The sequence below is a fragment of the Sapajus apella genome, unplaced genomic scaffold (genome assembly GCF_009761245.1).
Source record: "Sapajus apella isolate SASKATOON/1434 unplaced genomic scaffold, GSC_monkey_1.0 scaffold53, whole genome shotgun sequence".
Taxonomy (NCBI): Eukaryota; Metazoa; Chordata; class Mammalia; order Primates; family Cebidae; genus Sapajus; species Sapajus apella.
This window is the reverse complement of record NW_022436993.1, coordinates 14275721-14301489: the sequence shown is the minus strand read 5'-3', so window position 1 is coordinate 14301489 and position 25769 is coordinate 14275721. Positions and strand designations below refer to the sequence as shown.

The 25769-nt window shown below is 44.3% G+C and overlaps 1 protein-coding gene across 8 annotated transcripts in view; it reads right to left on the bottom strand.

Moving 5' to 3' along the window:
• BEND7 (BEN domain containing 7) overlaps nt 1–25769 on the bottom strand; it is a 92657-nt gene that overhangs the window by 46574 nt on the left and 20314 nt on the right. For all 8 annotated transcript variants that reach the window (XM_032244024.1, XM_032244027.1, XM_032244025.1 and 5 more), the window contains exons 3-5: nt 14828–15130; nt 11131–11253; nt 7556–7821 (exon numbers count right to left, since the gene is read on the bottom strand). In XM_032244024.1, coding sequence (XP_032099915.1) covers nt 7556–7821; nt 11131–11253; nt 14828–15130 — 692 coding nt within the window. The remainder of the gene's footprint in view (nt 1–7555; nt 7822–11130; nt 11254–14827; nt 15131–25769) is intronic.

Sequence of the window (25769 nt, the reverse complement as noted above, 5' to 3'; positions counted from 1 at the left end):
TAAGGCCGGGCATGGTGGCTCACGCCTGTAATCCTGGCACTTTGGGAGGCCAAGGCGGGTGGATCACAAGATTAGGAGATAGAGACCATCCTGGCTAACATGGTGAAACCCTGTCTCTACTAAAAATACAAAAAATTAGCTGGGTGTGGTGGCATGCACCTGTAGTCCCAGCTACTCAGGAGGATGAGGCAGGAGAATTGCTTGAATCTGGGAGGCGGAGGTTGCAGTGAGCTGAGACTACGCCACTGCGCTCCAGCCTAGGCGACAGAGAGAGCCTCCATCTCAAAAAAAAAAAAAAAAGAATAAAATGTAAGACAATTTTTAGGAGATCATGATAGCTAACCACTGAGGGAATATTTCTAACAGGCTATTTTATATAAGGTATTAATAAGTAAGTGACAGTAAGACACATAGCAAGCAACATGTGGTCACTGGTTAAAAGAAGCTCACAAATAATCACACTGGGCATTAACCCCAGATTTTCAATGGCAGATTTTTTTTTTTTTTTTGAGGCGGAGTTTCACTCTTGTTACCCAGGCTGGAGTGCAATGGCGCGATCTCGGCTCACCGCAACCTCCGCCTCCTGGGTTCAGGCAATTCTCCTGCCTCAGCCTCCTGAGTAGCTGGGATTACAGGCACGCGCCACCATGCCCAGCTAATTTTTTGTATTTTTAGTAGACACGGGGTTTCACCATGTTGACCAGGATGGTCTCGATCTCTTGACCTCGTGATTCACCCGCCTTGGCCTCCCAAAGTGCTGGGATTACAGGCGTGAGCCACCGAGCCCGGCCTCAATGGCAGATTAATAAATTACACACAATAGTGTGTAGATTCTGTGTATGATATAGGATCCCCTTTGCAGGCACGTGCACAGGACTGTTTGGACAAGGTCATCTGCTGGTGGGGATTTGCGGGTCAGTCTCAGGCTGGCTCAGGACAAAATGCTGAAAGAAAACTATAGACAAAGAGGCAGCATTCTGCTGAACAAAACTAACTGATTTGGGGCTGAAAAGCTTGTAACAGGATTTATAAGAATGCTTAAAGGATGTGAATTTAGTCTATGTTCATGCTACTATATACAACGATCTTTTGTTCTTAGTGTTTATTTTGCAGTGTATTAGATCTACTTTGAGGAAAATGTTCTTCGGTTTACGAAATTTTAAAACACAAACTTCCCTCATAACTGATTTAATTTTGCTCATAAATGTGATCTGCTTCTGTCTGATAAAAACTAAATGTTCCTGTAACTACGTCCACCCCAGGTGGACATAGCAAGAATCACTGTTATCATTTATTTTCTATTCTTAAATTTTATTTATTTATATTTTTTAGAGACAGGATCTCAATCTAGTGCCGAGGCTCATGTACAGTGGCACGATCATAGCTCACTGCAGCCTCCAACTCTCGGGTTCAAGTGATCCTCTCACTTCAGCCTCCCAAGTAGCTTGGGCTACAAGTGTGTGCCCGGTAAATTAAAAAAAATTTTTTTTTTTTTGTAGAGAAAGGGTCTTGCTTTGTTGCCTGGGCTGGTCTTGAATTCCTGGCCTCCAGTGATCCTCCCTCCTCAGCCTCCCAAAGTGCTGGGATTACAGGCATATGCTACCATGCCCAGCCAATTTTTAAAATATATGTATTTATATATTTTGTGTGTGTGTGGGGGGTCTCGCTTCGCTGCCCAGGCTGGTCTCAAACTCTTAGCCTCAAGCAATCCTCCTGCCTTGGCCTCCCAAAGTGCTGGGATTATAGGCAGAAGCCAACATGCTTAGCCTGTCAATTATTAAATGCTATCTGAGAACACGGCCCACGAGGAGGATGGCCACAAGAGTGTGTGGGACTGGACACTCACCGGCATGGCTGTTCCTGTCGAGCAGCTCAGAACAGAGGTGGCCTGGGGACATAGCGGGCCTGAACCGTAGTGTGGATGAGGGAGAAGCACGCGTGGGTCCTATGTTGAGGCTCACAGTGGAAGGTGGCTGCCCTCTTTTCATTAAGCAAAAAATGCTCAGCCAAAAGTCCTATCCAAAAGTATGTGTAATTTACAGGAGAGCCTACAGTGAATGTTGAACAGGATAAAAACGACAAGAAGTCATCCAACAGCCAATTCTTCACAGACATTTTTAGTGGACAATATTTTGGTAGGACTAAGCATTTAATTTTAGAAAAGAGAATACTGTTTGGTCCCTTGAAAGTTTCTCCATGTACTTGCATAATGAGACATTCCCATCTTTTAGAGAGGCCTTTGGCTTCTTCCTTCCTCAGGTAATGAACTAATGACTCTGAAGACCAGGGCTTGATTTATGCTGAAGATATTTGAGCCAAAATGTGTAAGAGTCTAACCACTGCAACCTAGCTTCTTCTCTCCGAAGGCCACTGGAATGGTTCCTCCAAGATGTCCACTCTGAGACTCTCCAGGCTCCAGGTAACCTGCCTGCCTGTGCCATAGCTTGCATCCCACACTATCATAATTACTGTTTGTGAATTTTCCTCCATGTGCTCCTTCAAGGGCAGGGACTATTTCATACACTTCAGTATGCCTTGGAAAACAGTGATATAATGAATATTTATTTGCTACTTACTGTATTCCAAGCCCTAGGCTAACACATATTATACAGATTTTTTTCTAATTTGATCTTCACCCTTTGAAATGGCTACTATTATTATCCCCAATTTGCAGATGCAAAACCTATGGCTCAGAGAAGTGAAGTAATTTGATTAAGATTATCCAGCTAATACATGATGAAGAAAGGATCAGAACTCCCACAGCCTGCGCTGGAATTATACTCTCAGGCATACACGGCCTCAATCCCAATGTGTCAATGAGTAAATTTAAAAAATCATTTGTTTGGTTTACATTACATCACCCCAGGGGATCACTGTATTGGACCAAGAAGGTGTTAAGAAAAGGCCAGGCACGGTGGCTCACGCCTGTAATCCCAGCACTCTGGGAGTTCAAAGTGGACGGATCACTTGAGGCCAGGAGTTTGAGACCAGCCTGGCCAACATGGTAAAACTCCATCTCTACTAAAAACGCAAAAATTAGCTGGGCGTGGTGGTAGGCGCCTGTAGTCACAGCTACTTTGGAGGCTGAGGGAGGAGCATGGCTTGAGCCCAGAAGGTGGAGGTTGCAGTGAGCTGAGATCACACCACTGCACTCCTGCCTCGATGACAGAGTGAGACTCTGTCTCAATTTAAAAAAAAAAAGCAGATTTCAGATATAGATATTCCGATGAATATCCACAATTTATCTTCTGTAAACTTTTAAACTGGCATAATCTAGGATTACTAGAGACTATTTATAGTAAGAACAAATAGAAAAACATTTTCTATTATTAAAACATTGTTAAAAACTAGTCTGAGTATTTCGCCAAAGCCGAAAAACAAGAAACAAAAAGCAACAACAAAACAAACTTAGGCCAGGTATATCTGCTCTGAAAACACAAATCAGTACATGCAAGCTTGAAAAACAGTGACCATAAGAAGCTCACAACTGTCTTGTCTCCACCTTGGTAGCGTATTGGGTTGTGAACTCATGAATAAAAAACTGAATACTATATTTAAATGTGAAATTTAGTTTGGGGTTTCTGCTTCTGTGCTACTTTCAAAAGGGCCCAATAGTCCTGCCCTAAAAGAGAAATATTCAGGCTATTCCGTTTCTAAAAACACTATTTGTTCAAGTGTATTTGTTCATTGATAGGTAAGTTTTATTTTAAAATATTTATTCCCATAAAGATACTTAGGTAAGAATGCTAAGGTTAAAAAAAGAACCCTAATAGGCCAGGCATGGTGGCTCACGCCTATAGTCCCAGCACTTTGGGAGGCCAAGGTGGGCAGATTACTTGAGGTCCGGAGTTCGAGACCAGCCTGGCCAACGTGGTGGAACCCCCTCTCTACTAAAAATACAAAAAAATTGGCTGGGCCTGATGGTGGGCACCTATAATCCCAGCTGCTCAGGAGGCTGAGGTAGGAGAGCTGCTTGAACCCGGGAGGTGGAGGTTGCAGTGAGATGAGATTGTTGCCAGTGTACTCCAGCCTGGGCAACAGAGAGAGATTCCGTCTCAAAAAAATGAAAAAAATGAAAAAAGAAAAAGAACTACTATTTATTGAATGCTTAAAATGAGCCAGGTGCTGTTCCCAGTGCTCCGCAAGGATGACGTCATCTAATTCCTCCAATAGGCCAATTCCAGGAGATAAGCACTTGCTACCCCCGTTCTACAGAGAGAGATGGAGAGGGGAGAGGTCAGGCTCACTTGCTCAGGGTCACAAATCTGAGAATCTAACCCAGGCAGCTTGACCTCAGAGCCTGCTCCCTGACCTGTGACGTTCTCCCCAAGAAACTGCCAAGTACACAGCATCAACAGCAACAGCTGAAACTTTCAGTCTTTCATATGATAATCAGACCCTCAACAGTGACTGGGTGTCCCTCACACACAGGCATTGGGCTAGAATAGGCACCCACCAGTCCTTCCTGCAGCCGACAAGGGCAGATGACAGACCTGGGGTGGCGGACATACTCCACTTTTCTTGGCTGTGTGAACCTGTGCAGGCTGCCCATAGAAAGCAGATAGTAAGTATTATTACTATTAATCATAGTCTGTCTCTGCTCTCGAGAAGCTGGGGTGGAAGGATAGATTATCATGTAAATGATTACCAAACAGGACAGGAAGTTCTATCCAGGAGGATCGTTCAAATCACAGTAGCGCCCTGACGGGGAGTAGGTAGGTACAGAGAGGAGGAAGAGGGAAAACAGTGAACTGCAGTGAAACTGAGAAGGGGGCTCTCCTTAGAGCTAAGTCCTAGACTTCATGCTTCCTAAGATCATTTTGTACATTGAGCTTAATGCAAATGTATGTTTCCTCCTTCACAGGTTAAACAAATAACACTGAGTACCTTTTATGTGCCAGGCACTGCAACAGGATTTTCCCATATACTGTGTCTCATTTGACGCTCACAATACTCTGTCGTTTTAACGTTTCGGTTGGTTCCAATTGGAACTTAGTGTTTTTCTGTGTCTGAGTAGGGACTATTGTTACCAGTTTGAAGACAGTGGCTGACCTGCCATGATTGACAACTCCTGTGGGCCCTCACGTTCGTGTTTGTGCCATGGGTATACACACTGGCATTTGGGTGACACTAAGAGTCACAATGCAAACAGGGGAACTCTATACACTGAAAACTCTACATTTACAAAAGTGATAAAGCATGGGTTTCCAGCGTCACTGTCCATCATTTCTAGTGCTAATCTTTCTCCTGTGCTGGAGGTATCTAGCGAACGTGTTGAGGGTATGAAATTCACTATTCCTTCCATCCAGAGCTGAAAGCCTATGCTGCCCCTGCTCTGCATCTCAGTTAAAGTCCCAGCTTGTAACCCAGTGAGTTTCCCAGACAGGAATCCGGGGCTCACTTCCCACTCAGTCTCTGCATCCCTCCTGAGCGGCTCGCCCTGCTCCTCCTTCCAGGCACACTGCTCCTGTCCAGCCCTCCTGATCTCCTGCCTTGCGGGCCGCACACATCTTCCTCCCACTCTCTCCATCGCTCTGTCAGCCACATGCTGTTCCAGCTACGATTCTACAATACAGGCACAATTCTTCCTTTACTGGAAACTTGCAATGGCCCCCTCCAGCCCACAGGTAAGGCTGAAGGCCTCACCACCGTACACCTAGGCTTTTGCACTCTCACTCCACCCTACTTTTACCAATGCCAGCCAGACAGCTGTTCCAGCAACACTGGGCCACTTGCCCAATCCTACGATTTTGCTTTTTGTTTTTGTTTTTTTTCTGAGACGGAGTCTCACTGTGTCACCCAGGCTGGAGTGCAGTGGTGTGATCGCGGCTCACTGCAACCTCTGCCTCCTGGGTTCAAGTGGTTCAAGTCTTGAGTAGCTGGGACTATAGGCATGTGTCACCACGTCCGGCTAATTTTTGTATTTTTAGTAGAGATGGGGTTTCACCATGTTGACCAGGTTGGTCTCGAACTCCTGACCTCAGGTGATCCCACCCACCTTGTCCTCCCAAAGTGCTAGGATTACAGGTATAAGCCACTGTGCCCGGCCTCACTCTTCTTTAGAAGCATATTATTCTTCCAAGACAATCAACAGCTAACCCAGTTTTCATTAGCTGGGTGTGGTGACACACACCTGCAATCCCAGCTACTCAGGAGGCTAAGGTATGAGAATCACTTGAACCCAAGAAGCAGAGGTTGCAGTGAGCCGAGATCACTCCACTACACTCCAGCCTGGGCGGCAGAGCAAGACTCTGTCTCAAAAAAGAAAAAAATTGCTCAGAAAATGTAAGAACTGAATGTGCTTTGTGTTGAATTTACCTCTGTTTCCGAGTATGTGATCTACCTGGGGTTTGACTCAGAGCCCTAGCTGCAATAGCAACATGATACCATCGCATGAGCTGACTGGTCCAGGGTAGAACATTATCATCATGAATGATTTTTTTAAATTAAATTTTTAGTCTGGAAGAACTTCTTAACATTTGTAGCATGTGTTTATAGATTTCTTTTTTCAAAAACAAACAAACAAAAAAAACCCTTAACACTGAGGATTAGGTAAAAGTTCCAACAACTTTCCAATCTAAAAAAGTCACAAGATGATTATTTTTGTCCCCTCCCTTTGTGTAAGACCCAATGTGGATAGACTCTAGCAAACTGTCTTCCCACAATTTGAAAGTGAATACTTTTTTAAAAAATAGCAATTTGTTTCCTATGTAAAGTTTAAAAGATACGGCCAACCTCCAATCCTATACAGGCCTGTGGAAATTCGCAGCAGGATTCTCATCCTATGCAATCGGATAATGACAGATCCCCCATTCTTGTTTATTTTAAGAACTCTCCCAACAAGTTAATGTTCACAACACAAACATACTTAGAGAAAGACATTGTAAACAGAAATGCAATTGCAAATATACTGCACTATTAAACAAACTCATTTATGGCCCTATGAATGTAAAATAGCAAGTCAGATGGTTATCTCGGATGTCATGCAACGTTCTGGACTGAGGCAATGTTCTGGCTATGATATTAAAATAGAAAAACCTTTGCAAAGCGTTAACCTATCATTACACGGAGTAAATGGCATGGCGCTGCCACCTAATTAGCAGTGTGGCTTGCATCTATAAAATAGAATTAGCACGACTGCTCCTTTTTTATTATTAGTTTGTGTTTCCAGAAAGGTATGACCTTATCTGCATGGTTCTGTTCATTTATGCCCGTCTACAAAAGATCTAATTATATTCTTTTAGGTCTTTACGCTACGGAAATTGAAAACTGCCACTACAAAATTAAAAATGCAAAAGAAATTAGGGAGCAGATTATTTATGCCATCACCCTCCTCCTTTTGGAGGCAAAGACTGGAAACCTGTCTACATAAATAAGGCATGAAATTTTCAGAAAAGAAAGCTCTAGACAAGAAAAATATTACCAGTCTTCTTTTCTTCTGTCCCACATATATCCTGCAAGTTTCTCTAACTGTCAAAAGGAAAATGTACGAATACTATAAAATTCCTGAAAGTTACATTGCATTAGAGTCAGCAGCCAGAAAATAGCGACTTACATCTGAGGAAGGTGATTCCAGAACAATGCCGAATCCCAGCACGCGGCTCTTCTCCGGGGAGGTGGGCTCAGCTGCCTGGGCAGCAGATAGCTCAGAGGCCACCGCTGCCTTCCCCTCGGCCTCGGACCCGCTGGGCTTCTGTTTCACAGTAAGAGGTTCCACAGTCTTTGGGGGCACTTTTTTCTTTTTATTTCTCTTTCGTGAGACAGCAGTTCGCTGGGAGCACATAAGGGAAATTGGGGGTTGTTGTCTGTTTTGAGTTCCAACTGCGAATAATAAACAAAAATATGGTACAGGCACATGTGTCTGACTCAGGAAAACTTATCTCCGGTCTATCCATGTGCTCTACAAACTGAAACCAAAACGAGGAAAACTCCAGGATGAAGCTCACCAAATAATTCTCCCACTGGACCTAAACGGTAACAAACGCAAGCTCGGAAGCATTTTAAAGTCCTAAAGGCAGAAACATACTCAGGAGAAAGCTTTACTGCAGATGAACCGTGACAGAGTATTGCTGTTGGGTTCAATCCAGAGAAAGGATCATGAACTGTGAGAAAACACTTGAGCGTATCTTTATAAATCACAGGACATGTTTAAACAAATGAGAACTTCGGAACTTAAATTTAGGTAGAGATGGGCGTGCTTCCCGACAAGCCTATTTCAGGACTATTCCCACTGTCGTTTGGGTTTAGACTGATCAGGTCCTAATAATCTACAGGTGCCAAAATGGACAAAGATGAAATAGTGATGATCATTTGGGCAAGACTGATCCAAAGTAGTAGTCTGGGATGATTCTGTAATACGGACCCGTAAGCAGGTGGGAAAAGCCTATTAGTTACCTAATTAGGACCAGTGAATCCTTCCTCACCAAATATTCTCCACACAGCAACCACCTCCAGAGCACTCCGCTACCTGGCTTCAGACCAGGCCACTTCCCTAGACCTCAGTTTGGCATACTTGAAGGAGCAATATCATTCCGTGCAAGTCAAACAAATTAGTGAAATCTAGAAACAGTTCCAAAGACAAAAAGCACAGTACCTGTACAGCGACCAAGTATTCACACTGAATCTATACTTAAGGAAATCCAGGACGGCAAATTACAGTTGTCACAGGTGCACTCTGAGAAGTAATGTTTGCTAACCATTCAAAAATACTCTCTTGGAAAGTGTAATTGGGAAACATGGCATCACTGTTTAAATCCTCAAATATTAATATGGCTTCCTAAACATGGCTACAGGATGTCCCAGCTTTTCAACAGAAATCATCCTATAAAACAAGTGAAACCTAAGGTCTTTAAAGGCACATACATGGATCACTTCCTCTTACCTCCTATCATCTGAAAATAAAGAATATTTACACTTTGATCCTAATATTTTTGTCTCCAAATTTGAAAGCAATTCATAAATATTAGAAACAAACTAACTGCACTATGGAAAAGCACAGAAGTTTTTAAACCAGTCATCTAGCTCACTGCTTCTCCACCTTGGCTGTCCATCAGAATCACTCGAGTTTGAAAACACTGAGACGCCTCAGCCCCAGCCCAGACTAAGGGAACTGACACTTCCAGGCGTGCAGCCTGGGAATAGGTATTGTCTGAAAGCTCTTCCAGAAATTCTACTGTGCAGCCAGAGTTGGGAACTTCTCTTTGCTCTTTCTGCATTCAACCTCAAGGCTGGGTCTGTACCCCTAAAATCAAGGGGACCACGAATAATGATGGTCTAGGCCTCAGGCCTTGCTAAGCCTCATGATTCTGAAGTAAAAATGACAATGCTTTGGTTTAAGAAACACGGGGACTATCTCAGGTTTTCTTCTCCTTTCACAAATCTAGGCACAGCCCAAGTACCTGGCATCCAGACCTTACCTCTAGGTCTTATTCCTTGTCTTCTTAAAAGAAAGGTGAAACTTTCTAAATGTAATTTAAATCTAAGTCTTCAGGCATTAAACCCTTAAGTAAATCTACCCACATGACACAAATTTTTTAGGTTTAAGAAAATTAAAGGAGAGTAATTTATTCAGTTTATCCTTTGTGCCATCCTACAGCTTTGGAATCGTTTACCTCCCTAATCTGCAAAGGTTCAGAAAAGAAAACACAGCGACAAAGTGGCATTTACTTAATAGATTCTAAAAAGGCTTCCGTCAAGGATTTAAATGGTTGCAATTTGTAGCTTGCCATTTCAGTAGTAAGGAGCTTAAGTGACAAAATAAATCATTACGATTTCATATGCATATTTTCTTAAGTGCTAACAAATTCCCCCTCGGAGAAAAGAATCCGAACATCATAAAGTAACCTTTCTTTCTGAGCTCCTTATTTAGGAGACGTTAACCTCTGCCAGGTTAATAAGAACACAGATTATCATGGTGGAGCAGGGTCAGTCCAATGCATATTGACCTGAGCAAAAGGCTTCCTTGGGGTAAAACCAAATTCAGTGCTTAAAAAGATGCTGTTTTTCAGAAAGTAGCTCATCCTGCTTCAATGTGATATTGGATGATTGATATATCTAAGTATTAAGCTTTTTCTACCAAAACCAAATAATTTTTATAATTAAAATTTTTTTTTTTAAATTTTGTAATTTTTTCTATCAAAAATTGTACTCGAATTCACTAAATGGCATCCTGAACAGCTTCTGAGGAGCGACCTCCCTGAATGCCCTTCCGATGAAAGGGCAGGAAAGCCAGTCACAACATGGCTAAGATCAAGGGGTGATTTCCCTTGACAAGAGGGAAAACTTAATAAAATGATTTATTTCTTGTATCTGGGACAAAAACAATTCTGTTTTCCCTCAATTGTGAAGATCAGAAAATACAGCTGCTATAATGAAGACCCAGACTTACAGGCTTCTATAGAACGCTCCATGGACTTGAAGACGACACTAATAAAACAGCTTAGGCTCGCACACCATGCCTTAGAAAGTTCATTTACATCTACTACATCATTCTATTTTGACAACAACCCTATGAATTAGACACAAATTCTCCATTTACAGACGAGAAACAGGAAGCTCAGACATATCACACAGCTCTAAGAGCAGAAAGCGGCGTCCAATCCCAAACCACAAATCCACTGCTCTTCCGTTCCTCAACCTGCCTGACAGCACTGAAAATAAAAAGAGAAGTCACAGAAACAATGAGGACAGAGTGGGAGGGTCTCTGAGCTTCCGAACGGCATCCTGAACGGGAGAGAGAAAAGCCACAGAGCGCAGCCTGGGGCTCAACATTTCTTATCTGCTTATGTCCTTGAACACTGAAGCCCATGCTTCCTAGAGGGCTCCTCCATATACAATTGTTCCCAAATTTAATTAACTGACATTTGTGAAGTACCAGGAGATCATGGAATGCAGTCTATCAAGCACATACACATAATTATATGAGCTGTATCAGCAGCAAGACAAAATATGTTTGATTTGCTAAAGGAAAAATGGATTGCAGAGAAAGCAGAAAAAACAGATACTTGAAAAGGCGCAGCAAGCCAGCAAGGTGAGGAGGAGGCTTTAATAAAAGCACAATGAACATTCCAACAGAAGATGTCAGATATGCATTAAAAATCAAGGACTCATTCTGAGGCCCGATCCTTGTACCTGCTTGAATTTGCATTAATTTCCTCATGGTCTTGAGTTCTTGCAGAATGGCCTGCAACGTTGACTGGCAGTTACAAGTACAGCAGTTTGATCCAGCTGATGAATTCACCACTGGAAGTTCTCCTGCGCATGAAAGAGAAGAATGACATACTCCAAACAAACAAACAAACAAATCATAAAGAGGTGGGGAGAAAAAAGAAGTATCTTGGCAGGATTTTGAAGCACGTGCAATTACGATGAAGCTGTGACTAAGGGAAACGGACCCGCTAATTATCACAGCCTAAATCTGGGGGTCTGACTTTATCTAATTACCCCGGCTCCCACACTGTAAGATGCGTGCTGTGGTGCGGTGCAGGAACCCACCTGCACACACACACACACACACACACGGTGAGCGGCCACAGCAGGCCTCCCTATTGTCAGAGCCGTCCATCTCCAACAATGACACCTCAAAACTCACTCTAAACACACTCACACTAGCTCACACAGAAAACAAACCCTGACAACAGCCCTGCAAAAAATATTTGGTAGCTGTGCGTAAGAGTTCATATTAGGAATTGTGTTCTATTGAAAATAGTTTTGATATTAAGCACATTATTTCAAAAACAAAGACCTGTGCACACACGGAAAGTTTCAGAATCCTCTCTGGGTGTGGCGTTTGGGGTGGGGAAGGACAGAGAGTAGGGATGGGAGGGTATATTTGAATTGGATGGGTTCGAGGGTATTGGCGGGCTGGCTGGCTTTTCTTCAATGTAATAAATAAAACCCTCCTACCTCTTTTCTCCATTCCTCTTCCTTATCTTCCCCTCACCATAGCCTCTTTTTCACTGTTTACATTGAATGCCTTTTCCAGCCAGGTACCGTGGCTCATGCCTGCAATCCCAGCACTTTGGGAAGCCGAGGTGGGCGGATCACCTGAGGTCAGGAGTTCGAGACCAGCCTGACCAACATGGCGAATCCCTGTCTCTACTAAAAATACAAAAATTAGCTGGGCGTGCTGGTGGGCGCCTATAATCCCAACTACTTGGGAGGCTGAGGCAGGAGAATCACTTGAACCTGGGAAGCGGAGGTTGTGGTGAACCAAGATCGTGCCATTGCACTCCGGTCTGGGTGACAGAGTGAGACTCTGTCTCAAAAAAAAAAAAAAAAAGTAATGCCTTTTCCTTAGTAAACCTATCTTACTCTGTTTCCCTTATAGGTAAGCAAGTATTTTCTACTGTCCTTAGAATGAAATAGGACATTGGGAAATTGCTCTTACACTGGGTTCCCTCCAGCACCTGTTCACCCTGACCACCATAAGTGGAGCAGCTTAGACTCCCAGCACATATTTTCTCAGAGGGGCGCAAGGTAAGTTCTACGGTTTTGTTCCAATTATATGTTTAATTATACTTTATATACCTTACATCCTGTAATACGCATTATTTGAGAATACTATAGAAAAATTCACCAGAGCAAAACGATGAAATACTTCAAGATAATTTAGTGATCATAGTAGTCCAATTATTTACATTCAAAACTGTAGCAAAGCTGTAATGTTACAGTGTTAAAACTGCAAATAATCCCAATGAAATACCAAAGTAGTCACAGTTATACATAATATATTCTTTTCTTTCTTATTTATTTATTTATTTATTTATTTTTTTGAGGCAGGGTCTTGCATTAGGCTCTAGGGCAGTGGCACGACCTTGGTTCACTGTAACCTCCGCCACCCAAGCTCAGGTGATTCTCCTGCCTCAGCCTTCCAAGCTCAGGTGATTCTCCTGCCTCAGCCTCCCAAGCTCAGGTGATTCTCCTGCCTCAGCCTCCCAAGTAGCTGGGACTACAGGCGTGCGTCACCACACCCAGCTCATTTTTGTATTTTTTAGCAGAAATAGGGTTTTGCCATGTTGGCCAGGCTGGTCCGAGCAATCCAGTCATCTTGGCCTCCCAAAGTGTTAGAACTACAGGCATGAGCCAACACTCCTGGCCATGTTTCTATTGAAAGCATAAAATCAGTATCTATTTTCAAACTGATTTGGGGGAATTTATGTTTGTAACTTTTACTAACTTGACTAATACCTTCAAAGCAAATCCACGGTCCCTGATATATACTGGGAAATAGAACACTGTTTACTCAAAACTTGCCAATGTGGGGTTATTAACCTCATACATACCTAAGGGTATTTTATGTCTCCTATTCTCTCTTCCATCATAGTAGAGTTGGGCGGTCTTAAAAAATATTTCCAGTCACTATTCTAAGTACCATCTTTATCATTTTTAGAGGACAAAACCAACCCTTTTCAGCTTGTTATAAATCATTTTTTAATTTTAAAGAGAGCTGACTTTTTATTTTTATAGAGGAGTCTTTAAAGAGCCATGTCCCTCTAACCTGGACACATGCCAGCATGGGAACTTTGATACTGGCTTATGCAATATTGAGAGGAGGAGAAGACACCCACACATCTTTGGGGTCCTTTGCTGTCTCACCAATGTCTCAGGATGGCTTTTCACGCATCTGAACCACAAACTGTGTTTAAATAAAGAAACCAAAACAGTTCTCTTTTTCCTGAAGGATATTGTGAATTAAAATGAAAATGAAAATGTATGAAAAAAAATCCTTAACTTCTTAAGGAAGCTGAAAATGCTTTCTTACCTTTCTCTTGTTCTCTTTGTGAAAACTACAGATCTGCACATCTCTACACTGTTTACAGAACAAGTATTATAGTGTCCAATGTGGTTGGCTAGAAAACTAATATGACCACAGAAAGCATCAGGTTTTTTCCTTAAGCTTTGAAAAGAAAAACTGTCGTTTGATTCTTTTCTTAACAATTAGGAAACTTAAATTAAGAAAATTTTACTTTAAAGGAATACTTTCCATTGCTAATGAAGCATGTTATAAAATATGGATCACTGGGTCCAGTACTGACATGGGATGCTGGGTTATCAGCCCCCGCTTTATCTGGGACTCTTCTGATAATGGGGAAGGTGAAGGAGTAAATGAGAGGATATGTCAGTAATACACCATAGGACCAGGAAGCTTCTTTTAGTGACAATGGCCAGCTCTTTTTGCCCTAATGTTCAGTTGTTTTTTTTTGTGACGGTAATATCTGTATATAGGCAAAAAATAATCGCTTTAATTTTTTTTTATTTTTATTTTTTGAGATGAAGTTCCACTCTTGTTGCTCACGCAGGAGTGCAATGGTGGGATCTCCGCTCTCTGCAACCTCTGCCTCCCAGGTTCAAGCAATTCTCCTGCCTCAGCCTCCCAAGTAGTTGGGATTACAGGTGCGCACCACCACGCCCGGCTAATTTTTTGCGTGTTTTTAGTAGAGGCGGGGTTTTCACCACGTTGGCCAGGCAGGTCTCGAACTCCTGACCTCAGGTGATCTGCCCACCTCGGCCTCCCAAAGTGTTGGGATTACAGGTGTGAGCCACTGCGCCTGGCCCGCTTTCACTTCTTAAAGGGCTAAAATCTCTACCAGGAAATCTTCACTTATAATCTAGAACCCCCGTCTTTCCTAATTCTCGATTTTGTTTTTTTAATACTCTCTGGTATTGTCCTTTGTGTCTCCCTGCCTTTTATAGTAACTCTGTGAAGACAGGTAATTATGGGAGGGTTTAATAAACTGAACTCAAATAACACAATGAATATTTAGAAATAAAACACAACAGTACAAATCCCCATGAGAGCCTTCTGAATGTTTGTTGACAACCGTACCGTTGGAGCTTGCAGCAGGGTGGGGCTGGCTTTGGAAGGTTCTAGAACGGGTGCCATACTGCCCTGAGAACTGTCCACTCTGGGGCGGTAGCTCATTCCACACACCACGTGAAGACGGATGGAGGCTCTGCGGGGCCTCAGCAGAGGAGTTCAAACGCGGAGGCCAGACTAAATCCAGATCCTGGGGCTCTTCTTTTAACTTCTCTCCTTCTTTGCCAACTCGCTGATATATCCGCCCGGTGCTGTCATTCAGCAGTCTTCTCATCCCTGTAATTTGCTTTTTTATTTCCATGCTTTCATCTCCTAATGGAAACAGGGCCAAAGTTAGCATTCTAAATTAGCGAAAGAGAAAAACCGTTCACTAACCAAAAAGAAGAGAAAGGAAAAGACAACCCTTCTTTGGAAATGGGAAAGATGACTGATTCTATAAACTTAATCTGTAAAACGCAAAGGCAGGAGAACTGGCTACAGTCTGAAAAAACCATCCGATTCCTACTGCATCTCATTTTAAGCTCTTTCTGCAAGTCTCTTACAATAAAAGAGGTTTCTTGAGAGTGTGTCATCGGCAACAAACAGGAAATCCCCTCTTTGGAAGCATTTTCTGAGTGAGAAGGTCATGAGGAAACAGGCTGAGACAAGGTCAAGGATAGGACTGGACTGCAGAAGCCCTCCGTCCTGATGTGCCACAGCCACCTGCGAGGAATGGGCAGGTCACTAACGCGCTCTGCTCACTGTCTGTCAGCTTCGGCAGGCGGGGCGAGGGCAAGGAAGAAGGCCTGGACTGGCAGAGACACTGGGCATCACTACTGACACAACATCCTCCGGGATGATACGCTGCTGCTGGAGACATCGCCTTCAGAGAGGAGGGCCGAGGAGACAGGGGGCGCCGAGTGGCAGCGTGGCAAGCGAGGGGGGCTTTGTTTTTCTGGCACCCTGACTCCCATCACATCAGCCCTGGTGATGACTGAGGGGCCCCTGCCACTTGAGGTCACTGGCTGTACCAGCATGGGAAGGGCGGCAATGCAGCTTCCCCACTCTGCCCTCCTCCCACGCCAAACCCACTGCCACCTCCCCCCTGCAGCGTCACTGCGTGCAAAAGGTCACGGGCCACTTTGAAATCCCACCTCACCTACACTGACATTTTTGTTGTTGTTGTTGTTGAGACAGAGTCTTACTCTGTCGCCCAGGCTGGAGTGCAGTGCCTCAATCTCAGCTCACTGCAACCTCCGTCTCCCGGGTTCAAGCGATTCTCTTGCCTCAGATGCCAGAGTAGCTGGGACTACAAGGTACACGCCACCATGCCCAGCTAATTTTTGTATTTTTAGTAAGACAGGGTTTCACCGTGTTAGCCAGGCTGGTCTTGATCCCCTAGCCTTGTGATCCGCTGCCTCGGCATCCCGAAGTGTTGGGATTACAGGTGTGAGCCAGTGTGCCTGGCCTGACTTGTTTTTTTTAAGATTTTTCTCCCCCTCAGGAAATTTTTCTTAAACTAAAGAACTTCTATACTGCACTAAAGAGTACTTAATAAATATTGCTTGAGGTTATCTATAATATTGTACAGATAGAAAATATTTTCCATCAATAATAATATCAGAGGATGCTGATATCTATTGGGAGCTCCTTCAAACATACTATCTTCTTAAACTGTGCATCAGCCAGTTTAAGATGAAGTGTTCTTCATAAAGATGAAGTTCTTCATAAAGAAGAAGAGAAATGGACTTTTTTCCCCCCTCACACCCAGAAGATAAAATCTTAGGCCACTGCCAGCCATGGTGGCTCACACCTGTAATCCCAGCACTTTAGGAGGCTGAGATTGGCAGATCACTTGAGCTCAGGAGTTTGAGACCAGCCTGGGCAATACGAAGAAACCTCGTCTCTACAAAAAGTACAAAAGGTAGCCCAGCGTGGTGGTATGTGCCTGTGGTCCCAGCTACTTAGAGGCTGAGGCGGAAGGATTGTGTGAACCCTGAGGCGGAGGTTGCAATGAGCTGAGATCATGCCACTGCACTCCAGCCTGGGTGACAGAGGCCAACCCTGTCTCAAAAAAAAAAAAAAAAAATCGTAGGCCAAGGTATGTGTGTGTAAACTTTCATGCAGTTACTCTACTAAATGCTTGAAATTTAAACTGTAAGAAAAAGACTGGCTGGGAGCTGTGGCTCACACCTGTAATATCTCAACACGTTGGGAGGCCAAGGCGGGCAGATCACGAGCTTAAGAGATCAAGACCATCCCAGCCAACATAGTGAAACCCCATCTCTACTAAAAATACAAAAATTAGCTGCATGTGGTGGTGCACACCTGTAGTCCCAGCTTCTCGGGAGGCTGAGGCAGGAGAATCGCTTGAACCTGGGAGGGGGAGGTTGCAGTGAGTCGAGATCACACCACTGCATTCCAGTTTCAGTGACAGAGCAAGACTCCATCTCAAAAAAAGAAAAAGAAAAAAAGAACTAACAGACAGCATCTGTTAAGAAAAATACAGCTCCTACAAATAAATACAGCACGTTCAATATAATATGCACTCGGATCACATAAGCCAGGTTTCTCTGTAGAACTGGGAACTGCACATAACCCAGCCACTTGGTGTTGTGCAGTTAGATATTTTGCTTATTAATATATGTGTTATGTTACTAAATAGGGAAGTTTATTTTGAATTTGTTGTTCACTATTTTGAAATAAATATCTCCAGTTTTAAAATATGGTACTAAAAACATTACAGTGTATATTAATTCTGTCTAATTGAACATGGGTGAACACAGAAATAACACAGATTTCCAAATTTACAATATTGCTGTGTGTTGCTAGCATATGCGTGTGAGGAGAAATATTCTAATTTGTAATCAAACTATCTCTACTTCAAACCCCTGTGAAAACTGCATGACATAAACAATAAATCACATTCCAGATTTTATGAGAATGAATGACCAAGCGAGATTTAAATAGGGCAGAGTCAGCAAAATGTACTACTTTCTTAAGAAGCTATGGAACAGGGTGTGTCGGGAAAAGCTCCTAGAGGAATCCTGAAAGATAAACCCACAGGCAAATGGGGTATTAATTTCAGCATCCAGGCACATACATTCCCGGCTAGCTAACATCACAATTCAAGCAAGAGGAGGCATCTTTCCTGTGCGGTTTCTACCCACAGCCCTCCCCATCAGGTCAGGAGTACCTGCATTAATGGCTGTGCAGAGACTGGCCTTTGCTGGCACAGGTTGGTGGCTCCCTCCCCCAAATCCAGGCTCCCTGAAAAGAACGGCCACGGCTAGGCGCAGTGGCTCATGCCTGTAATTTCAGCACTTTGGGAGGCTGAGGTGGGCGGATCACCTGAGGTCACATGGTCGAGACCAGCCAGGCTAATACGGTGAAACCCCATTTCTACTAAAAATACAAAAATTAGCCAGGCATGGTGGCACATGCCTGTAGTCCCAGCTACTTGGGAGGCTGAGACAGGAGAATTGCTTGAACCCGGGAGATGGAGGTTGCAGTGAGCCGAGATCATGCCATTGAACTCCAGCTTGGGCAACGAGAGTGAAACTTCGTCTCAAAATAATAGTAATAATAATAATAATAATAATAATAATAATAAAAATAATAAAAGAAAGAAAGAAAGAAAAGAGAGGCAACAGCCAGGCCAAACGGGGTAGAAGCCCGCCCTGGCTCTTGAGTCCGTGCCGGCTTGCTTCTTCACACGAACCCACACATCACAGAAGAAGGTATGTGTCTTCTGTCAAAGGTCCTCTGCTCTGTACATAGAATGCTAGTATACAGGGCTACCATTAAGAAAAGGAAGGTGTCACAAGGATTCTGGAACCTTCTGAGGGCAAATCTGCTTTGTCATGACCTCAGTTTCAGAGTTCCGAAACTTACGCCTATGAAAAGTTTGTGGCTGAAAATACAACTGGAGTTTTGCATGACTTTATATTTTCATTTTGAAAACCAGCATCCTCAGCTGCAGGTGGCGATGGGGGAGGAAGGTGGCAGGTATGAGGGGTTCTGGCGGTAGGCTGCCCTTGCGGTGTGCAGAAACATGCCTCCCAAAGGCAAAACAAAACAAAACAAATACGCAAAAAACCAGGACGTCGGGAAACTGAGGAGGAAGAAACAGTGCTGAGAGGAAGAGGGCAGAAGGCCAGAAGCGGGGCCGTGCTCAGAGGAAGTACGCTCACGGCCTAGCTCACTGTGGCACGTTTTCAAGAATGAAACACAGGACCGGGAGCAGTGGCTCACGCCTGTAATCTCAGCACCTTGGGAGGCCGAGGCGGGCGGATCACCTGAGGTCAGGAGTTCAAGACCAGCCTGGCCAACATGGTGAAACCCCATCTCTACTAAAAATACAAAAATTATCTGGGTGTGGTGACATGCCTGTAGTCCCAGCTACTCAGGAGGCTGAGACAGAAGAATCACTTGAACACAGGAGGCGGAGGTTACAGCGAGCTGAGATTGCGCCACTGTACTCCAGCCTGGCGACAGAGTGAGACTGAGTCTCAAAAACAAAATAAAAATAAATAAATAAATAGATAACAAAAAAGGATGGAATATGGCAAACTGCAGAAGTCTGTGCTGAGAGGTGGCAGGGAAGGCTGAAGAAGGGCAGGGTGGGAAAATCTTCTTAGGAGAGATGACGGTACGTTCAGGAATGGTCTCTGGGGTTTAAGGAGTCACACACTCTTCACCCAAAGCAGCAGGAGCAGCTAAGCAGGTCACCCCTGCAGCTGCTGCCTAGGAGGAGGGAGTTCTGGGGCTCCATTCCGCAGTGGGGAATGATGAATGACAGCCTTTGGCAGACAGGAAGAAAGAGGTTTCCTTGCACATTTGGGGCAGATGGGGCAGAGGATCAGAAACGAGGCCTGAAGACTCAAAGTGCCAATGACAAAAAAGCTGAGTCAACCTAAATAAACTGGGGACAGTGGGTGCCGAGGGCAGACTGGCAGGCCGAGCGGTAGAAGCTCGGTTGGTGTGGCGCAGTGCTAGCGAGGAACAGGACAGGCTGGGCTGCTATTACATCCCACGCTGGACTCACCTCCTAACTAGACCCACTTGCTACTAGATGCCAGACAGGCCACTGAATATTCTCTGGTTTCCTAAATCCTAAATCAAAGGTCTGAACCATAACCCGAAGAGTACACAGTAGTCCAGCAGGGACACAGGATTTTCATGGTCACCAAAGTGTTAACCAAGCATTTCGTGGCTCTAGAAGTCACATGCGTCCTTTTCAGGAGATGGACTTCTATCATAGTGGAACCTAACTTCTTTGGTTAAAAACAAAAATGGTGAAAAGTATACAGGAGATTGAGATTGGAAGCATTCATTGACTTCTATTGGTCTTTCTGGTTATAATTAGTCAATGACTTCTCCATGTATAGATACCAGGAAAAGGAAGCTCTTTAGAGCAATGAGCTCTCAGCGAAACAGGATGCTATAAGGAAACCTGTACGTTCTTCCTGATCTCTTTCGAAGAGGCTGAATCCTCTTAAGAAAAATGAACGAAAAGAACTCTTACTAAAATGGATCCATGCCACATGGCTACCCTGCTGGTAGCCTGAAATCCTGCGGAGAGTTCAGTAACTACACTTCTTAGACAAGATCTAGTAAGACCACATGCTGGATTCTCCCCTCATTGAATATCAGGACTCTACGGGATCACGTTCCTTTACACAAAGAATTTATGACACAAAGTCTTGCAGGATCTGCTAAGTATGAGGGCAACACAGAAGTCACCACACCAGGTGTCCCTCAACGTAGCTAGGAGAGAAGGAGCCACCACATGGAACATGATTATTCGCAGGTAATCATGACAAAAGATGGTAGGAAACAGAGGGAGGGCAGCAAATGCTCATAATTTTATGTGGCCTTGGCATCCATTTTAAGTGGGAGTTTCATTCCAGAAGCAAGCCTCTGTCACCTTGACAGTTTCCGGTTCTATTCACTGCACCCCCAGTTCCTCAACGTGGTCGATCCAGACATCTGCTTTCCACAGCTGCTGCCTGGTGACCACCTCTCTATAGGATAACTAGAGGCGGCCTGCTGCCCTTGCACTCCATGGGGACTGTGAAGATATGCCACAGTGACCCTCTCTCAGTCCCTGCGTGGCCTCCTGCGACCCCTGCCTGCTTGCTTTCAGTCTATCAACTACAGCTCCCTACAGGAAACCTGTGTGTCTAACACTCTGAACCCAATAAAGGTAACTGGCCACGGGTTCCTCTCTCCCCTGCCTGTGCGCTCTGGCCTGTGTGTGTGTGGCCTCCAGGGGTGCGCTATATCCCCCGGGGTCTGCAAGTACTAAAACTTCTTAAACCCTCACACTGGGCTTGTGTCATTAGAGGCCCACAATCTGACCCCTGTCTGGGAGCCTGCCCCAAAGGAACCCATGCTTGTGGATCTCTTGCTGGTGCTTGTCGGGGACTCTTGTGGCTGCTGGGGACAATGCTATCAGTTAAATTAATAATGAAACTCAAGGAACTCCATCCAAAACAGAACAGCTGCACATGTGCCCATCTATGTGCCTCCTTATTAGGAAAATTCCTGGTAACAGTCACCCTATCCCTGCCCTATAAATGTCCCAGTGCTGATGCACAGTAGGCATTCCATAAACCTTTCTTAAGTAATTGAAAGAAACCAGCTCATTAAAAACAGAACGAAGTCCAGAGAGCAACACTAAGGTAGTAAACAAATAACAGGAAAGAATGAAACTGTACCAGAAATAAATTATTTGACAAATATTTACCAAGTACCTCTTAGGCTCCAGAGATACCATGGAAAGGTGCCCGCAACTCCTCTGCAAATCTCTGAACTTCTCTTACCCAAATTCCTTTATATTGATTTCTTGCTCACAACAATGGTCCTAGTTTTCCTGGCCCACTGACCCCTGCCTCTTTTAGCTGTGTGCCCTAGAACTCCGCTTGGCAACCTGCCCTCCTGGTTGCAGATGGCATGCTCTCTTACTTGATGGAGCTAGACCTGCCTCTTCCGCATGGATCCTGCCTTCCCAGTGGCCCCCACATGAAAATGATTCATTCTCCCTTCCCTTGAGGCTGCGGTGGGGACTTGGCAGCTCTTGCTTCTCTTGCTCCCTGAAACACTGCTCTTCTAGCCCCTGGTAGAAGTTCACAGAGGTGTATTACCTTGCACCCCTCTTCCCAAGCAGCAGTTCTACAAGCCAGGAGTTTAAGATTCAAAGGAGATGAGGCAGGCAACGGAGCTGGACACATAGTAAGGCTACCCCACTAGGACACCATGTGCAGGGTGAACTGGAAGAACTGTACACTGGAGCCAATGGGTTACCAGGCTGGGTTACTTCATATTCAGGTCTCTTTTCATATAAGGATAGCAAATAATCAGATATATCCTTTAGAAAAACAATTCTGGCAAAATTATGGTGAAACTGGTATGGCGTAGTGGACCCCATTAGAATGTTATCATGGAGGCCTCTGTAAATGGTGACGTAAGTCTACCAGGATTTTTGTGCTGGAAATGGAGAGAGATGGAGAGAGAAACACTGAAGAATTTTAATCAAATGGGCTTGAGGATTAGCTGGATTTGCAGAGGGTGGGAAGAATCCATGAATAATAACCCCAAGGTTTCCAGCTCGGGTCACTGAATAGACACAAACACCAGTAGGAGGACTGGAAGAAGACAGTTGCAGGGGAGTGGAGATATGAAGCCTACTTTTGATGAAGAAAATTTGGATAATATGCGGGCAATGGCAAATGCAGCTACAGGAGCATGGGGGTGAGCACGAAGCCACACTTCAGTTCTATCCATTGGTAGGCTGGCCCCTCTGCATTGAGTAAGCCCCTGATGGTCACGGATAATTTGGGGGGCGGTGGAGGACAACTTATAAGGAGATACTAGATCTTCTACTAATCTAGCACGTAGAGAACTCAAAACATTCATTTATTACTAATTTTTTTTTTTAAATGACTGCATATGGTCATATGGTTCCAAGCTGGTAAAGTGAGTCAAACCTATCTCTCCTGAATTTCCAACCCCTGAGCCAAGTAGCTGTCCTCTTGATCAGAACCGACTGACTCGCTCTCCCCGCACCAGTGTCAAACCCATCATTCGGTGCCATGCTCGGTGACTTACCTGAGCAGAAAGGACTGACGGTGTCTGAAAGAAGTGGGGTCCAACCCTACCGCTACCTACACTCAGTATTACACCATCATGTCCTGTTTTGTCCTAGTTAAGAGGCCCTTGAGAAACCTGAGATAATGGAAAAGCCAACTGAACAGATGAAAGGAACAAGGAAAGATGAGGAAGGGTTGGGTCTTTCACTAATAAATAAATGGCTGCTTAGTGGCTTAATTATCTCTAAATATACTATGGAGTATTATGAGTGGGACATTGTTCTTTATAAACAAGAGAAACAATGAACTGAAAATGTAGCTTCCAGCCTGGAGGTTAGGCCACAGATGTGCTTAAGGAGCTGGCCTTTACAGTTCAGAAATAGCAGAAACAGTGCAGAAGCATCTGCCAGAGAGGTGGCAATGAGGATGCTTCCCTGTGGTAATAAAAAAGTTCTGCAGGTGGAGGCACAACACTGTGAACATATTTTGAAGCAAAATGCTTCCAACTCTTTGCATTTTTGGGGGGTGGGGGTGTAATAGCATGTTAAAGAGAAAAAGTTGAGTTTATCAGTGAGAAATAATAAGATGACCAGGATAATACTATATGGTCCAAAATATTTCCTCGGAAAAACTCGTAGAGGTTGGTATGGAGCCTTGCTGTGGATAGACTGGTGGGCAGCCTGTCAAACGGGAGCGTGGGGCTAGGGCCTTCAGGCCTGCGGGCAGCTCTCCACTCAACCTCCACTAGTGAGATGAAAGAAAAGGAATCTGAAGCGGACCCTGTGCATCCAGGACCTGAAACTGGCACCTCATTCCAGACCCCATTAATGTGCAGATGCTATCAAGGTCCCAACTGGCAGCCTGCAGGGACCACAGCCATATTTAGGAGGGACACACAAGACTGGGAGTCGACTCAGCAACAAACGCTGTGAAAAGCATCAGTCTATGGAACAGGGCAACGGTTTTCCAAACAAGCCCTTTTTTTTTTTTTTCCCAAGTGCAATCGAAAGTGGAACCCCAATAAATAAAGAAGAGCAAAGCTCTGCTGACGAGACTGCACCAGAACCGGGTTCCTGAAGCTGCCCTGGGAGGACGCTCCAGAACTCCAAGGGTTCCACACCTCATAGTCTGAATGCCATGGAAAAAGAAAGGTCAAAAAGTGGCTACGGAATCGTTTAATTGGTTGAATCAAATACTATGAAAAGGAGCACCTAGACACAAACATATCTCCACATGCCTGAGGACCCTGTTCAGCAGAGAATGACAGGTAGAAAATAATTAAGCAACCCAGTGTATACATGGCATTTACATTTAAAGGACAGCTAAGATCCTTTCAAATCTGTTGCGATACTATCGGGTTCACTCATCCACTTAATAAATATTTATTGTACTACTACTAAATATGAGACCCAATGTGACCAAAAAAAAAAAAAAAAAAAAAGAAAAGAAATATGATACACAGTCTCTTCCCTTCAGGAGTTTATAGCCTAGTATGCGAGACAAAGGAGTGTGTACACAGTTCTAAGAGGATAATGGGACTCTTGTGATGCATGGGCAGGCGTAAGAAGCGCGGGGTCAGCCACAGCCGGGGGCAGGAGCGCTCTGTAATCACTGCTGGAGATGTGAAGCCAGGACAGGCACCAAGGGGGAACGTCGCGGGTCCTGGCGGGGAAAATAAGCACTGAAAGCCAAAAAGGCACAAAGGGCTTGAGACGGGTATTTAGGGTCCAAAAGAGCAAAGAAATACCAGGAAATGAGGCAAGAAACAGCTGTGCAAAATGAGCTACCAAACGGCTTCTCACACTTTGCTCTCAAACACCACCAAAAGCCAAAGGAGAGTAAGTAATCTATGAGAAGTTTGCGGGCAGAGTCCTAGGAGGGAAATAAGGAAGAAACCATTTTCTTAGATGTCCTCAATGTTTTCTTTTAAAAAGTGAAGGCAAGTATTGTCCTATATGCTCCTTGTTTTTGCATTTAATTTTAAAACAATCTTCTATCCACTAAGATGCACAGCTTCCTACGGACCCTGGGCCCCCAGCACTGGGCACCCACGGTTGGTTACACGTTTGCCAGCTGACAAGCAAGGTCAGGGGTGGGTGGACTGGCCCATCACAGAGGCAAGGGCTGGTGCCTGTGAGTCAGGCTCTGCACCATCACCAGCTACACTTCCTAGGAGCACGGTTCACAGCGTCCATGACTAAGCAGACAAAACTAAGGGAATACATGATCAATGCCTTAGAAATCATGTAAGTGACAAGTGTTTCAGGAACTACAGAGATAAAGAGATCATTTTGCCCTGGGAGGACTACGTGTCACAAAGATGGCAAGACTGAGGTGGTCAATCAATAACACTAGCATTTCCAAGGGCACTTTGGGGAGGAGAAAAGAGAATGGCACTGAACAAAGCTTGAGGGCAGAGAAAGTGAAGGGGGCAACGGTGAATCAGTGAACTTAGCTGGAGCTAAGGCAATGAATGGGGCAAAGTCAAAAACAAAAGGACCCTGACACTCTGACTTTATCCTCAAAGTGACAGGAGATCAATGAAGGTTTTTGTAAGAGCGATGGGACACAGTTAGAACTACCCAGTGAACTCAAAGATTTGTGTCTACTTATTTCTCCTCCAAATGCTCTTATATCATGGAAAAAAAAGTTTTATTTTAGAATCAATATGGCATGGCTGTCCAGTGTTCCCTGATGAGTAACTGCATCCAACGTTAGGCAGCTCGGTCTGAAACCACCACTTTGAGGAATGTTCAAGAACAACCAAGTCAAAGAGTTTAATCTCAAATGCATGGGAGAGGTCTTATAAATCAGTAGAGAAGATGACGAATACTAATAATGGAAAAATGGGCAAAGGACATGAACATGTAATTCACAAG